At 45.7% G+C, this 17,428-nt stretch overlaps 1 protein-coding gene across 1 annotated transcript; it reads left to right on the forward strand.

The window, feature by feature from the left end:
• The first annotated feature begins 7,348 nt into the window (after window positions 1-7,348).
• On the forward strand, window positions 7,349-17,064 carry LOC146341848 (vomeronasal type-2 receptor 26-like). Its single transcript, XM_084808429.1, has 4 exons — window positions 7,349-7,405; window positions 13,705-13,798; window positions 14,501-14,627; window positions 15,553-17,064. Exon 4 carries the CDS (start codon window positions 15,555-15,557, stop codon window positions 16,452-16,454), a length of 900 nt encoding a protein of 299 aa, XP_084664555.1. The 5' UTR covers window positions 7,349-7,405; window positions 13,705-13,798; window positions 14,501-14,627; window positions 15,553-15,554; the 3' UTR covers window positions 16,455-17,064.
• The last annotated feature ends 364 nt before the right edge of the window (window positions 17,065-17,428 follow it).

Genomic DNA, 17,428 nt, shown 5'->3' on the forward strand with positions numbered 1-17,428 from the left:
GAAGGTTGAATCAGGACCTGACAGTGGTCATTGCAAAACGTATGCTTCCTTTCTCCCTGGTGGAAGATGAAGATTTTGTGCGCTTCATGAAGAGACTGTGCCCTTGGTGGGATGTCCCCTCTTGTCACTACATTAGTGGCATAGCCATTCCAGCCCTGGCTTCTGCAATCAGACGGGTACTCCAACAGGATTTGAAATGTGCAGTTGGAGGAAGTGTACATTTAACGAGTGACACATGGACAAGTAACCAAACAAAGTCTTATATGTGTGTCACCGCGCAATGGGTATCCATCAGTGCGAGCAGCCGACTGAGTCGTAGAACAGCGACATTGGCCCTCACAATGCTCTCAGGGACACACACAGCAGAAAACATCAGCAGTAGCATCAGTGGTGTTGTTCAGTCCTGGTTGGCCCCCTTAAATCTTACAGTGGGCTGTGTAGCAACAAACAATGCCTCCAACTACCTAAAAGCAGCCCTCATCGCACGGCTCAACCACGTTCAGTGCGTTGCGCACTGTTTGAACCTTGTGGTGTGTTCCAGATTGAGCGACGCATCTCCTAAAATAGGCAAGCTACTTAAGGTGGCCTGATCCATTTGCACCCACTTCAGGCAGTCCTGCTCAGCAATGGAGGCAATCGGCGCCATCCAACGTAGCCGTGGCCTTCCAGAACACAAATTCATTTTGGATGTGTGCACACGCTGGAACAGCACATTGCATATGCTTCAGAGACTCTGTGAGCAGAGATCAGCTATAAACAACTATATAACTGAGAAACAACACCACTCCAAATTTTTTGTCACACCACATCAGTGGCTCTGGATGCAAGACCTGGTGGACATTTTAAATATATTTGATGAATGCACAACACTACTGAGTGCAGACTATGCCACACTGGGCCAAGTTCTACCTGTGCTGAAGATTGTAGAGGGGGTGCTGAGAAAATGCCATGCTGAGCTTTGTGAGCGCACCAGTGCTGTAGGCAGTCAAGTCCCCAATCCTGCAGTTAGGCTTGCTGAATTCCTTCTGCAGGAGCTGGGCACCAACAAACACATCACTTCGATGAGGGGGGACATGAAATACATTGCTGCTGCATTCCTTCAACCACGGCTCCGGGATAGCATAACAAGGGCAGTGCTGCCAAACCAGAACCCTGACTTCCAAAGTGTAAAAACCTATTTGACAGAGAAAGTCATGGAGTGCTGCCAGAGAGATGTGCTGGATGAGAAGGAGCTGGGGAAGAGTGAGGCTAGCAGGACTACTACCTCCCCTGAAGATACTATCTGCAGCAGTAGCACCATCACCAGCAGGAGGGGCGATGATGATGCCACAGCAGCTGCACCACCAACACAACATACAGACACAGGGTCATCTTGTCAAAAGTTCTGCTTGTACTCCTCAATGGCAGTGGAGCTCAATGTAAGCAGGAGCAGGCAGGGGGAATGTGCCAAAGCAGCCAGGAAAGGGTCAGCAAAGCTTATGATGTGGCTATCCAGGAACTGGAAGCTTATGCCAGAGAGAGTTTCTCGGGAATGCAGAGCAGCCCAGAGAGTGATCCTCTCCTATACTGGGAGACTAAACATGGTGTTTGGCCAAATCTGACCAAAGTCGCCATTTGGCATATATCTTGCCCTCCCTCGAGTGTGTCCTCTGAAAGGCTTTTCTCCACCACTGGCAACATTGTCACCACCTGCCAAAGCAGACTGGGGCTGGCCTGCTTTGACCCACCCTCTGTGGATGCGCCAGTAGTAGGTGGGGGGGGTTGGACAGTGGTGCCCTCCTCTCGGCAGCAGGAATCCCTCTATGATGAAGGACTGCTTTAGTGCCTTCCAAGTGGACCTCAATTGTCCCATCGTGTGATGGTGGCCCGCTCGCTCCATCCTCCTCTTAATCCGGGCCCAATAAAGTTCATTGTGGCAGGAGCAGCTGCCAAACAGCACTGCCACCACCTCGCTGCTCTTAATGTTGATGAGGAGGGCCTTGGTCTCCTCATGGTCCCACCTCCTGCCACACACTGGTGCAGCCATTTTAGAGCAGTCACACTACTACTACACACAAACACACACACACACACCAAGACAGCCATGCACAACCACCACTTAACTACACACATACAGACCAAACTGGACAAAAACACCACAATGCACAACTAAACACACACACACACAAACACACACACACCAGACAGCCACTCACAACCACCACTTAACTACACACACACAGACCAAACCAGACAAAACCACCACAAAGCACAAACAACACTGATACAAGGAAATCCACTAAGCACCACCACTAACACACCACCACCACCACACTACAGAACTCCACCCACAAATCACCACGCAGACACAAGCGCAAATGCAGATGACATTCAGGAAGTTAGCAGGAAGTTGATGACAGATTTTGTGGAAGCGGAGCTGCAGCCCCGTTTTTTTTTATTTGTGAGGCGGTTAGGATAACAAGACCAGTAAACGTGAGGATCATCAAGCACAAATACACAGAAATTAATAAAATCACAGTCCCTGTCCCTTCTAAGAAAACAAGACAGCGGGGGAGCGCACAGAGGGCAGGAAACATTTCGGGCAGCAACGAAAATAATACGTAAATAATTATGAAAATAGTGGGAAAGTTCTGGCCAAGGCAATCCCAACAATGGCCAGAGTGCGGCGGAAGTTACGGGGGGATTCCCCCCAAGGGAGAAAATACAAATACGTCAGCAATCACAACAAACAGTGACGAGTGTGGTGGAAGTTACGGGGGGATTCACCCCTAGGGAGGAAATATGTAAGCAATCACAACAAGGGAGAGTGCGGCAGAAGTTACATAGGGTCAATTCCAGCCAACGGAAATTACGTAAATATTTGCGACAAATAGTCTTTCGCAGAATGGCAGAATGGGACGGGCGGCTGTTGGGCGCGGAGGATTTTTCGACGTTTGCTGCGAATTTATTTATGTACCTTTCGAGGCAGGAAAAAACACACACAGTATTTCAGGGGTTTGCAGACAGTGGAACAGGACAGAGGACGCCAACTGCAGGAGTCAAGTGGAATGGTATGAGCACAATTCGTACGTCCCTAGTGAAAATAAAGGGGAAAGCAAATAGCGTCCGCTATGCTATTTGCGTTCCCCCTTAGTTTCGCCGTCTTAGTCTATGTAAATATTGCGTAGACTAAGACAACCAAAAATAGGGAATGCAAATGGCGGCTGTAGCATTGTGTGTTTTTTAAACCCAGATGTGATAGGCTTCATAAGTCTTTATGTAGCCTATCACGGCTGAATTCAGGGACTCAAACGGCAGTGGCTATGGCTTTAAAAAACATATTTAAAGCTAATTGATGGAGGGTCATTTTTGTAGTTGGTTCCGAAGCCATCTGTAGAAGCTTGGGGGGAAAAGCTTAGATGATGATGATGATGATTTATTGCATTTATATCCCACCTTTTTTCCTCTTGCAAGGAACCCAAGGCAGCTTACATTATGCTCCTTCTCCTCTTCATTTTATCCTCACAACAACCACCCTGTGAGGTGGGATGGACTGAGAGTCTGTGACTGGTCTAAAGTCACCCAGTGATCTTCCATGGCTGAGTGGGGACTAGAACCCAGATCTCCCGACTCCCAGTCCAACACTCTTGCCACTACACCACACTGGCTCTCCCTTATAGACATTTGCTTTCTGCCACACTAGCTCATGGCAGACAGTACATTAAAAAAAACACAGCCGTTGAGCTCAGCTTGGTGCCCCCTCCAGCTCATCCTGGCACCCCCCTCAGCTCAGCACCCTAGGCAATCGCTCAGCTCACCCAGCCTGAAGTCCAGCCCCTAATGTTCTTAAAGGTCATGAGATGAAATCCTCCTCCATGGCTTTACAACATTTGACTTTCTCATATTATTTACCACTGCATTATCCCCCAAATGGGAAAGCCATGGCGCCTTTCCTCCCTTCCCAACAAGCATGCCTGTCCTGTTGCTGAAGCCACCAGATAGACAGACATAGACAAAAAGTGAAGATGAGGGTGTGAATAACATAGAAAGGCTTTAACACACCATCTATATTCCAAATAAAATTGGGGAAAAAAATGTGTGATCTACATCTTCAAGCCCTTGTTTTATTTCAGTACACCACTGGAACTGTATGCCTTTGTCTATTTTCACGCACCACTTTAAAAATGCCAAAATTCGACAGAATTTTAATTAAAACATGCAGTTGTTTTAATGTAACCAAAATCTTATATGGCTTAATAATTTTGAGAGGGGTAGCCATGTTAGTCTGTTGCATAAAAAAACAAGGATAGACTTGTGGCAGAAAGCTTTATGGACTACAGTCCACTTCAATGGATCTAGTCTAAGGGTGACTACATCTGGATCCAACCCTATGTTTCTGTGTCAAAGCTAACAAGTGAATTAGCATCATGATAATAACTCTCCATACTCTCATCCATGCCATTGGACAGAAACACGGATTCTAATTTAAATTACTTTTGTGGATTCTTGAGGTTATTTTCCCAATAGCATTAATGTTAGCAATTAAAATGCCACACAATGCAGTAGTAACAATTTCACAAAATACAGGAGACATTTTTGACTCTCAGTGGAAATCTCATTGTAGGGCAATGACTCAGAACTACCAGCATACCCTGGCCTTGGTATTTGCCATACAAGAAATCAATGGGAACCCCCAGATCTTACCCAATGTCACCTTGGGATTCCACATCTGTGATGGCCATATGAATACAAGGTGGACATCTCATTCTGCATTGCATCTTATTTCTCCATTGAACCAATTTGTCCCCAACTACAAGTGTGATATCCAGGTCAATCTTATTGCAGCCATCGAAGGACTTGACTTGGAATCCTCCCATCAGATACAAACTATATTGGGCATCTACAAGATTCCTCAGGTAGGACGTATGTGTGGAATACAAACATTGACAAATGATCCAAGTGTTCATTTTCTGCCTGGATGTGACTTTGTGGTCTTGCATAAACACAGATTGATAATATTTCATGTAATCGGTTATACCTTCTTATTACTGTGAAACGCAAAGCTAAAGGAAGTGAAATGATTGGTATGATTCCTTCATACTTAGGTGTTTGTTTGTTTTTTACTTCATCCATGTTGGTACTAATCAATCTGAGAAATGGTAGTATGGACACTTCCACTGTCAGAATCAGACCTTTGTAACATGGTTCATTTCCTCCTTGTCTCAAATTAGAAGGTATAAGCATAGAACTTAAAAATATGGGTTTGAGAACAAGTTGAGTTTGGGAGTTAGAAACAAAGCAAATGTCCTCAGCAACCTGGGTGTCTGCCCAGCTCATCTACCCCTAAGGCTCGCCCTGGTTACCTGCATGTCCAACAGCTCTGTAACCACACAATTAGCAGCCTAGGGGACCATGTCATTAGCCTGCCCAGGGCCTGCTGCACGTGATGTCAATTCCGTACTCTGTACCAAAGAATCCCCCCTTAGTTGCCACAACGGAACTGAATGGATGGGGTTGATCTACAAAAGCTGATAAAAAGTTAAAACTATCCATGACAATGCACCCCTACCACCACTTTCCAGCTCTTTGGATACAGACCTATTTGCCGATACCCAGTTGCCTTCTGGTGCTGGAGTAGCTTGCCCTACCCTGTACCTAGAATTAGGGATGTACGAAACTCACTTACCTTTTTGTGGATTGATTTGCGTTGGGGAGGGAGGCGCTCCGTCCCTCCCTCTGGAATCCTGGACAGGGGGGGGGAGGTGATCGGGTCCTTCCCCCGGAATCCTGCTTGACCAGCTCCGCTCCGCGGTGGCTCCGCGGAGCCGCCGGCCAGGGCCGTCCGCAGCTGGAGTTCCGGCCGCAGATGGGCTGCTGTGGACGCAAATGGTGGCCACCATAGCGGCCGCCATTTGCGTCCAGCCAGGCTGCTGTGATAGGCTACATAAGTATTTACGTGACCTATCACGGCTAACCCCCCCAAAAAAAACACCAGCATATGCAAATGGCGGCAGCTACAGTGGCTGCCATTTGCGTTCCCTATTTTTCACGGTTCTAGCCTACGTGAATATTTTGGTAGGCTACTACGGCAAAAAATAGGGGAATGCAAATTGCGTAGTCGGCGCTATTTGCGGTCCTTTATTTTTCACCATTCTAGCCTACGTAAATATTTACGTAGGCTAGAACGGTGAAAAATAAAGGAACACAAATAGTGCCCACTACGCTATCTGTTTTCCCCTATTTTTTGCCATAATAGCCTACGTAAATATTTATGTAGGATAGAATTGCGAGAAATAGGGAACGCAAATGGCGGCCACCGTAGCCACCGCCATTTGCATATGCTGGGTTTTTTTGGGGGGGCAGTTAGCCATGATAGGCTACCTAAATACTTACGTAGCCTATCACAGCTGCAAGGATGGCAATGGCGTCCGCAGCAGCCCAGCCGCGGCCAGCCAGGAGACCAGCCGTTGGAGCCGCCGCCGCCAAATCCGCTGCATCCGCCCCAGGTAAGTGCTGTCCAGGAGGGATTCCGTGGGGTGGGCTGTTCTACCATGGATTCCGGGGGGCCGGATTCTAAAGAATCTGGCCTCACTGGAATCCGTGGAGGAATTCTCTGCCATCCCTACCTAGAATACAGCCGAGTGGCTACAGGTAAGGACCTGGTAGAAAATGTCAACCAGCCAAAACCTGATTAAAACAATACAGGAATTAACACTATCAAAAGAACGACATGTGTCACAAAGTGCCAAAGAACCAGCACAATGGAAGTGTTGCTCAAGTCATCAGCTGATCACCATGGCCATATGCAATTCCTGTAGGCTGCTCACCTCTATTGACTGATATGATTTATGAAACATCTGCACATGTGTGGGCTTGGAGGGGAGAGCCTGGACCAACCCCCCAGCAACTTCCTAATCCACAAAGCACCCCTGGTATCAGCTTGCTCTTTGGCCTGGGCGACCAGCACAGGTTAGGGATGTATGAATCCCTTACCTGGCTCCACACAGGGGCATCCGTGGTGGGGGGTACGCGCTCTGTCCCTACCCCCTGAATCCTCAAGGGGGGGGAGGTGCTCCATCCCTCCCCCTGGAATCCTGCCTGGCCGGCTCCTCTCCCTGGCCAAGCCGTGGAGCCGCCAGCCAGCTCCGGCTGCCTTCAACTGGACATCTGGCCACTGGGCAGCCCTGCAGGGACGCAAATGGCGGCTGTCGTTGCCACCACCATTTGCGTCCCTGTAGTGAGTCCCAATAGGCTACATAAATATTTACGTAGCCTATCACGGCCTCTGCAGGGACGCAAATGGCGTACCTGCATTAGCTGTAATAGGCTATGTAAGTATTTATGTAGCCTATCATGGTTAGGAAGAGGAGGAAGTGAATGGCGGCCAGGACGGCCGCCATTCGCAAAGCAGAGCAGATGGGAGCAGGTAAGTGCTCCGTTTCACGTGCCTTTCATGGGGTGGGGGTGGCAGGGACTTCGTCCCTCATGCCTTCCGTGGGGGGGGGCGGGGGCTTCTTTCCCCAATGGATTTCGGGGGGCCGAATGCACTGGCATTGGGCCTCACCACCATCTATCGTGGAATTCTCTGACATCCCTAGCAGAGGTAGGGCTTTTCTGAGGGTTCTGACTGCCAGTCCCATTCTTTTAAGGTGGGCAGTAATTATATGGCATTGTCCTGGACTGGTAACACCTTTTCTGTGAATGGAAGGGGAAGCAGGCAAAGTAGTGTGCCCACATACCTTCTTCTTTCTTCCTCATGGCTTTTCCACTGTCTCCTGAAGAAGGTCTTTAATTTTCCCCCCACTCTTCAGTCGAAACAGGCTCCCAGAGTGGCTTACAAAGATGAATATTAATTATTAAGACGGTCCCTGCCCTTGGGCTTACAGTCTAAAAGACATGACACAAAAGGAAAAGGGAGGAAGGAGGGGGAGGGGAGCAAATACACCAAAGACCGATGTGTAGGACCAGGTTGGTCTCCCCCCTGTGATGATGTTCTTCCCGGGAGGCAGGAGGTGCAGCCCCCCAGTGGCCCTCGGTTCTCTAGCCAATGGATGAGGCCAGAGTCTGCAGTCCCAAGGAACTGTCAGTTGGAGCTGTGTGTTCTTTCTAGCAGGGAGGGGTGGAGCGAGCTCCCTGCAGCTCCCCCCTCTCTGGCTGATGTGTAGGATCAGGCTGGTCTCCCCTGTGTGATGATGTGTGGTGAAAGGAGGAAACTGCCAAGAATATTTACAAGAGTGGAGTACATCTCTGCAGAGCTACATAGTGGACAGGTGGACTTGCAATCAGGTGCGCTTGCACAAGATTGCCGTCTTTTTTAAAAAAAAAAAACCACAACCCCATTTGTACAAACCCTGAGCGGGGGGGGGGGGAGTAAAATTTCTACAAATCACAGCCATTAAAAAAAATAAAGCAGGGAATCCATTATTGAATAGACTTGCTACAGATTGAGTCACCATCATTGGGTGGGAGGGAATGAATGGAATCCGCAAGGCCGAACTGGAGAAAAAATTTGTTGCGGTTTCACCCCCCAGATGGAAGTCTTATACATCCCTAGTTTTCTGGCACCGCAGCTCGATATCTCCTACCAAGCCCATGGCCTGCTATGATCTAGATTTCTGGCTCTTGGTTTTGTACACAGTGGGCTTGTTAATTTACCAGAACCTGGCCATTGAGACTCTGAATTCTGTTACTCATGAGTGAACTGCCATTACAAATGAGAACATCTCCAGGATCATCTTAACGATGGTCATCACTTTACTCTTTCATTGTAGCAGCCAAAGCTCTGCACACCAACAACCCCTAAAGAATATGGCAAATCGAGCAACACCACTGATGATAAGTAAAACACATCCACAACCATGAATGAAAGTGCATATACTCGTTTTCCATAGCTGAATGATCAAGGAGCCAATTCTGAGCCTCTGATGTCATGTATGAGAACCAATCGATTTTTCCATACTTACACCAAAGTTTATTTTGTGTTATCAGGTGTATTTAAAACATTTGTGTACTGCCTTTCATCCTATAGATCCCAGGGCAGTGAACAACACATAAAAAAACTATAACTGGTTTACACCATAAAACTCTATAATATGCCATCATACCATTGCATTAATGATAAAATGAGGAAACAGCTTATGACCTGAATTAGAGTACAGCATTTCCTGAACTAAAATCTATTAACTTGACACAGAAAAAAAAAAAAAAAACTAATACAGGAATCAGACACATTGTGGCGCAGAGTGGTAGGTGGCAGTATTGCAACCGAAAGTCTCCCCATGACCTGAGTTTGATCCCAGTGGAATCCGGATCTCGGGTAGCCGGCTCAGGTCGACTCAGCCCTCCATCCTTCCAAGGTCGGTAAAAATGAGTACTCAGTTTGCTGGGGGAAAGATAGTCACGACTGGGGAAGGCAATGGCAAACCACCCCGCTATAGTCTGCCATGAAAACGCCAGCGTAAGCAGGCTTCCCTCTAGGGGTCAGTAATGACCCGACACATGCACAGGAGGAATCTTTCCTTTTTCCTTTCCACTACCAGGCGCCACCACTAAAATATACATAAATATCCCTTGGTTGTTACACAGCACACATCTGATAAGAAAGGCATTTAGAGAAGAGCTTCCACAATAGAATCAAACTATTGTTCCTATGTAAAGAGTAAATTTCCCCTCTTGCTTTACTCAAATGAGCATTCAGTGCCTGAAGCAAGAACAAATTTGCTACTAAACAGGTAATGTTCTTCTGTAACCTAAAAAAGGGGGGATTTATTTCGTTAATTATTTTGTCTATTGATTATATTTTTAATCTCCCCAATATCAAGCATTCTCTGGGTGGATTCCAAAAGCTAAAAGAATAAAACACCATACAAAAGCTAAAAGTATAAAACACAATACAAAACAACAACGTTGGAATAAAACATATAAAACCACCCTTTCGTCCAAGCCCCTCTTCCTAAACGCGAAAATGTCTGGGAGAAAAGAAAAGTGAGGCAGAATCGCTAAGAATGCTCTCTCTTGTAGTGACCTGCCTAATCTCCTTTGGAGGGAGGGGCACCCAAAGGAGGGTCTCTGAAGATGACTGTAAAGTCTGAACAGATACATATGAGATGAGGCATTACATTTCATTTCACTGAGAGAGAGAAAAGAACTGACTTCTAGAAAGGTTCAGCACTTGAAAGGGAAGTATACTAGGGATGGCGGAGGAATCGGCCACGGACTCCAATGATGCCAGATTCAGCCCCCCGGAGTCCATGGTGGAATGGACTACTCCCCTACACCACCCACCAAAATCCTCCTCGGATGGACCCTACCTGCTGCCAGCTGGTCCGGGTCCATCCACTGCTGCTGTCAGTCCATTTCCCCTGACTGTGGATGCAAATGGCATCTGGCGTAGTGGATGCCATTTGCATCCCTGCTCTTTTTGGTGATAGGCTACATAAATATTTATGTAGCCTATCAGGAAAACAACAAAATAGGATGCAAATGGCATCCTATGCTGGATGCCATTTGTGGCCGCAGCTCAGCAGCAGACAGAAGTCTGGCTGCAGATGGGCCGGGCTGGACGCTCTGCAAACTCACCGCACAGTGGAACTGGCCAGGGAGGATTCCGAGGGGAGGGATGGATCGCCTCCCCCCCCACAGGTGCCAGGAACAGAACGGTAAGTGGGTTTCGTACACCCCTAAAGTATACATAGTGTTTTATATAGCAATAAAGAAGCTAAAAACTCTTGGATAATAGGAACAGTTCCACATGTTTCCAGAATCCAGACACTGGAGGGAGATAAAGAATGTGTTGCATCAACAGCCGCTTGTCTTGTTCATCCCCTTGTTGTCTGTAGCTTGATCAGTTCATTTTCCATTTCTCTCCCCTTCCTCTTCCTTCTTTCTCCCTTCTTCCCTTCTGCCTCTGCAACAAGAAGTGTGTGCCCTTCCAAGAGAAGAAGCAAGTAACAATATCCCATGCTATCACATACTTACTCTCATACACACAGCTTTAGTTAAACAGTTTCAGGAAACCTTCTCTGATGATGTGTATAAAAGCACTAATACAGTACGTTCTAAGCTGGCTCTAGCCTGTGTTTATTGCCTCCAATACTAAAGGCTGTCTTACTTACCACCATTTCTCTATAAAATGCAAGACTGCTGTAAGTCACACCAGAATATACAACACAAGCCACAGCAGAATCTCAAGTTAAAATCAGGAGGCACTTGCTTGTGTATTAGGGCTTGGCAACTAGGTGCCTGCAGACCCAAAAACTCTCCAGGGTGTGGCCATAATCCCCACACTTCCTCCTACCTTTAGCGAAGTCAATGGCACAAGAGCACTCCATTAACTTTAAGTGAGGTGAGGGAAAATGCGTCCTGCCTGAAAGAAATGTGTTGAGGAGGAAAGCCCACCCCATTCAGAACCCTTGGTACAGCGGTGTCCTTGGCAATGGATAGGCTTACTCCCTGCTCCAGGTGAAATCATCATCATCATCATCATTTTGGCAATCAATCTTGCTCCACTGACTTTAACAGAGCTGGGGGAAAGGGTGCCCTTTCCAAAAATGGCTTATGGAGGGAAGACAGGTGAGAACCTATAAAGGGAGACAAAAAATAAAATAAAAATCCAGAAGTGTGGGGGGTGGGGAGAAAAGAGAAAATTCAGAGAAGGGCTGCTCCCAACACTTGAGCTTCCATAGCAATTTGTGGTGGTGCCCAGGACATTTTTTTTGTCAAAATGTCAACTGTACCTGCAGGCCACAAAAGGTTACCTAGCCTTGATAAACAGATAGGGACTAATCCCATGCAGACAGCAAAAAAAACCTGTTAATTCACTTTGAAAATAATTCTGTCTATCCACCTACTCCCAATCTATGTGTAGCTTTTATATGGTTCAGTGATGATGGATAGCACCCAAGGAATTCCTTCCTACCAAATGGTCCCAAATGAAGCCTATCAGTACAGAGTGATTCTGCATGTGCTTCTCCATTTCAAGTGGACATGGATCGGATTATTCACTTCAGTTGGAGTTAATTCAGAATGGATCAAGCAGGTTGTGGTTCAACACTTTTCCAAGCATGGCTTCTGCTTTGCCTTCATAGACACAATCTACAATCTAGGTATGGACAATGTGTTCGGAGATATTAGACAATGGTCATTTAAAGTGCGTGACAGAATTATCAAAAGCACAGCCAAAGTGTTTCTCTACTTCGGAGATCTTCGTTCCATGTCGATTTTGAACTGGATCTTATCTCTCTCAGATATTAAAGAAACAATACGAATGGCAACTGGTAAAGTGTGGATTATGACAGCCCAGCTAGAATTGAAATCATATGGCAATGTGCAGACCTGGAAAAAGAATATCCATGTATTCCAAGGTGCTCTATCCTTTGCCGTCCACTCCAACGAACTACCAGGATTTCAACCCTTCCTTCAGAGCAGAAATCCTTACAGCACACAGGAAGATGGTTTTATCGGAGACTTCTGGGCATTTGCATTTGGCTGTGTCACCTCAAATTCTGTTTTGGCCGCTATGACTGGAGATCTCTGCACCGGGGAAGAGAGGCTGGAGAACCTCCCTGAGCATGTTTTTGAAAAGCACATTACAGGCCACAGCTACAGCATCTACAATGCTGTCTATGCTTTGGCTCATGCTTTACATGCCATGGTTTCCTCCGCATATACAGGCAGAGCAGCAATAGAGAGAGAGAGAGATGGAACCCTCAGAAACACCAGCCATGGCAGTTAAGTACTCGAGTGCTCAGAAAGTCCATATATCTTTTTCAGCAACCTGGTAGCTATCATAGTGTGGGTATTTCGCACCATTGCTGGCAATACTTGGAGCAAGATCTTCAAGAAGACACTGCAGACCTGTTTCTTCCACAGCTTTGTCACTGGTAACTTTACCATTGCATACAAATATCAAACCAACTCATGGGGCATGAGTACCATCTCTGAGTAACTCAACAGGTATTAATTTGTGTACCAAACAGATTCTGTTTGAATGGGTGATGAATGAAAGGAGGCTAAGCTGTTTCTACTTACTGAGCGTCATGGAGCCAGCATGATGTGATTTAAAATAGAATCGGAATTTGGATTGACACATCTTAGCAAAAGGGCTTTTCCTTATGTTTGAGAAAGATAGCCAGAAATGCTTATTCTGGACCAGTAGACGTGGGTAGTCTTTGGTAGCAACCTCCCAGTGCTTTAGATTCTTTCCTAGATCAGATCTTCCATAGGTGGGGACACGGGCGGGCACGCTATTGGTTTACGAAGTGGGTGAGGGTTGCATATTCCACCTCTTCATTTGGAAATGGAGCCAGACATTGCCCTTTGGGAAAAAAAAGATGGAATGTGATCGTAAGATATTGTAGCATTGTTCCATCCCAGGAGCATTTTTGGCCCCCAAAGTGGAAATGAGGCCACTGGGTGTATTTTGTCACTGCTTCGACTGGTGCACCCTTTCCTTCAAAATGAAGGAGTGATGCATCCAAGATGTAAGCTTTCAGAACAATCAGGATGGAGGTGATAGATAGATGATAGATAGATGATTCCGTTTCTTGTTGCATCCTTTTTATTAAAGACTTCTTTTTCATATTCAATCTAGCTCCACCACTTTCTGAAACAAGTGTCTTTTAACAACAGTGCTGGGGACAAGGTTTCCTTTGACCAGAATGGAGTATTAATAACAGACTTTGATGTTATAAATTGGGTCATATTTCCAAACCATTCTTTTGTTAGACTAAAAGTTGGAAGGCTAAACCCCCAAGCTCCAGTAGCCGAAGCACTGACCCTTAACGAAGATGACATTGTATGGCACAGCTCATTTCACCAGGTAAGACCTGAATGAATGCAGGCGTTTGGGAAGCATGTCAATTATGAATAAGGTGTGGCAGTTCAAAGGGGTTATCTCGCATGACATGATGCATGGATACATTTTTAAGCATGTATTAGAGTCCAAAGAGAATCTCTCTTTCTCTCCCTCTACATTCACATATCTCCTATTTAAGCATGAACTCAAATTATCCCTGAATTTCTCAGGCCCACTGAGGAGGTGAAGGGTCTGGATTCCTTTCAGGTTCTTTTATTTTAACCTATCAGACATATGGACTGTAGGATCTTGACAGGAGGAACACTAACTAACATCTTCAACACCTCGGTCCAGACATAGACACTTCCAATATTTCATATCATGAAGTGTGCAAGTATAACAGCGACCCTCTGTATATGACTACTCAGAAGTAAGTCCCACTGAGTTCAAAGGAGCTTACTCCCAAGCAAATTGGTCTGGGTTTTTGGGTTGAGTCAATGGGCTAGGCATCTAATCCATGGAAATATTTGCTTTTGGCCTTTGTTTTAAAGGTAAAATATTCTATTGAAGACGTGCACCTCACAATCAGGAAACCCACAGAAGCTGATTGCATTATATCATGTTCGCTTCTGAACCTTAAGGATTCTAACCCATTCGCCTGAAGATTCTCATATTTCGTTGGTGGAATAGGCAGTTTACCATTCTCTTCTGTCTTTCCTGGATTAGGCACAGCCCATCTCTGTGTGTAACGGCCATTGCCAGCCTGGCCACAGCAAGCAAAAGAAGGAGGGGGAGCCGTTCTGCTGCTACAACTGCATTCCATGTCCAGAAGGGAAGATTTCTGTCCAGAACGGTGAGAATTTTCTCATACAGCACTTTTCAAATACTATGGGGGGTTCACACTATCAGGTGGTGTTGGTGGATGAGGAAAGAAATCTTGTGTTTCTGGTCGGTAGCTCAATGAAAATATTGACCCAGTGTGCGGCTGCTGTGAAAAATGCTAATTTCATGTTGGGAATCATTAGGAAAGGCATGAAGAATAAAACTGCCAATATCATACTGCCTTTATACAGATTTATGATGTCACCACACTTGCAATAATATATATAATTCTGATCACAGTACCACAAAAATGGATATTGTAGAGCCATAAGTGGTGTAGGAAATGGTGAAATGGTGTATCAAGGGGCTGGAGCAACACTCCCATGAGGAAAGGTTACTATATTCAAGAGTTGTTAGGTGAGACAAATAGTGAATGTTGATGGTGGGTACTATGAAGATGTTCAGATTTAGGCACGGCTTTGGGGAGGGGGAGGGAAGGAGGCCAGGATGTGCATAGGAAGCTGTGTAACATGGCTTCTGTAGTCCCTCCCGCCCTTAGGACTACTCCCTTTTCCCTGTCTTCATGCTGTTTCCGAGCGTGGAGACGCAGCCAGTGTGGAGAGAACTGTGCTGGCTATGCGGGGGTTAGGGCAGGGAGTGCGGTTTCTGGGCTCTGGGATTGGAGCCCTGGTTCCGACCTCCAATCCCAGAAACCAAATGATCCTATGTCACAGACACTGTCCAGGGGACATAGGGTTGCTCCCTAAAGGTGCCACCCCTTTTTCACACAAATAAAGCAATATACAGTTACATCAGTTTGTATGTGGATGCCCATGCAAATGGTTATCTATGAGTTTGATTCATTATTGTAGGCACTTTCCCACTAAAGTGAGTTCTTTAAGATACTTACAATATGGAATATCTGTATAACTGAAAATACATCTTCTAACTTTCAGATATGACTGACTGTCACCAGTGTCCAGAGGATCATTATCCAAATAAGCACCGCAGTTCATGCATTCCAAAGCTTATAACTTTCTTGTCTTATGAAGAACCTCTTGGGCTCAGTTGGACAACTGGTGCTCTTTCATTTTTTTTAATCACTGTTTTAGTGCTAGGAATTTTTATAAAGCACCATGACACCCCTGTAATCAAAGCCAGTAACCAGAACCTCACTTACACTCTTCTCATCTCCCTCTTGCTGTGTTTCCTTTGTGCCTTAGTATTCATTGGCCAACCCCTGAGGGTGACATGTCTCCTCCGCCAAACTACCTTTGGCATAATTTTCTCAGTGGCTGTGTCATCTGTCTTGGCAAAAAACATCACAGTGGTTCTGGCTTTCATGGCCACCCAGCCAGGATCCAGGATGAGGAAGTGGGTGGGGAAAGGCCTGGGCAGCTCCATTGTTCTTTCTTGCTCCCTCATTCAAGCAGGCATTTGTACTGTGTGGTTGGCAACCTCTCCTCCATTCCCAGACATTGATATGCATGCAGAAATGGAAGAAATTGTATTGGAATGCAATGAGGGCTCAGCTACGATGTTTTACTGTGTCCTGGGCTACATGGGCTTCCTGGCTATTGTTAGTTTTACTGTCACTTTTCTAGCGAGGAAACTCCCTGATTGTTTCAATGAAGCAAAATTTATCACTTTCAGCATGCTGGTGTTTTGCAGTGTCTGGTTATCCTTTGTTCCAGCATATTTAAGCAGCAAGGGGAGATGCATGGTAGCTGTGGAGATATTCTCCATCTTAGCCTCGAGTGCTGGGTTGCTGAGTTTCATCTTTTTCCCTAAATGCTACATGGTTGTTCTGAGGCCTGAGTTGAACCATCGGGAGCAGCTCATAAAGATAAAGCTCTGATTAAATATCCTTCTGGCCTCCATCTGCAGCATCTTATAATTAGGGATGTATAAGACTCTTGTTTCAGTTTGCTTCGGACGAGAATTATTTACCCATTCCCACCTCCTGAACCTGAATGTGAGTGTAATCTGCACTCCTTGGCCTCTAATTTTGTTCACAGGGGGTGGGGGTGGGGGGGAAATATGTCTGAAAAACACATACCTTTTTATAACACATACATTAGAAAAATATGCATGAAAAATGTATATTTTTAAAAAGTGCAGAAAGAGTATTTAATCATTGGGATAAGATTACATACCTTTGAATGCACACCCAGGTACTTCGCGATTTTATAAAATATGATGAAAAAAAGATCCTTGCAATCTGATATCACCATGAGTCTGACCAAGCTTCAAGTTGGAACGTGGAGAACCTCCTTGTTTTCCGTGTCCCTACACATAATTCATTCCAGTTTAGAATACTTTGGGTTTGGTTGGTCATCAAGAATGAATTAAAGGCCCAGACCAATGTATGTGTACAGTGAATTGTCCCTTAAGTTCTTTCCCCCCTCAGCAGCTTTGACAAACCATTGTGAAATAAATAAATAAGTAAATATTACTTAGAAAATTTTATCATGAAGATTTGTATTTTCTTATCAGTAGTTTCCAAGGAAGAATCTCTTTCTGTGTGCTATCTGTGTGTTTGTCTATATATCTCACATATTCTTGGTCCCCATCCTGCCTATGACCTCTCCACTCTGGCACTGCCCCCTTTACCTTTTCTTTTGGTGCCCAAGTCTCTTCCCCCCAACACACACCATTTGAACCATGTAAAGTGAGCTGCCTGATTAAGGCCATGACACCTGTTTTGGTGGGAACCGCTGGTACTTTATTTCTGGGTGGGTAGAATGCTTTCTTCTTTCTGTTCATCCATCACTTGCTGGATTTCCTTTCACATATCAACAGGCAACAGACGACAGTTCGGTCAATGAGAAA

Source organism: Heloderma suspectum, chromosome 6 (assembly GCF_057233095.1).
Source record: "Heloderma suspectum isolate Gila_16-S chromosome 6, 16-S_ref, whole genome shotgun sequence".
In the NCBI taxonomy this organism is placed as follows: Eukaryota; Metazoa; Chordata; class Lepidosauria; order Squamata; family Helodermatidae; genus Heloderma; species Heloderma suspectum.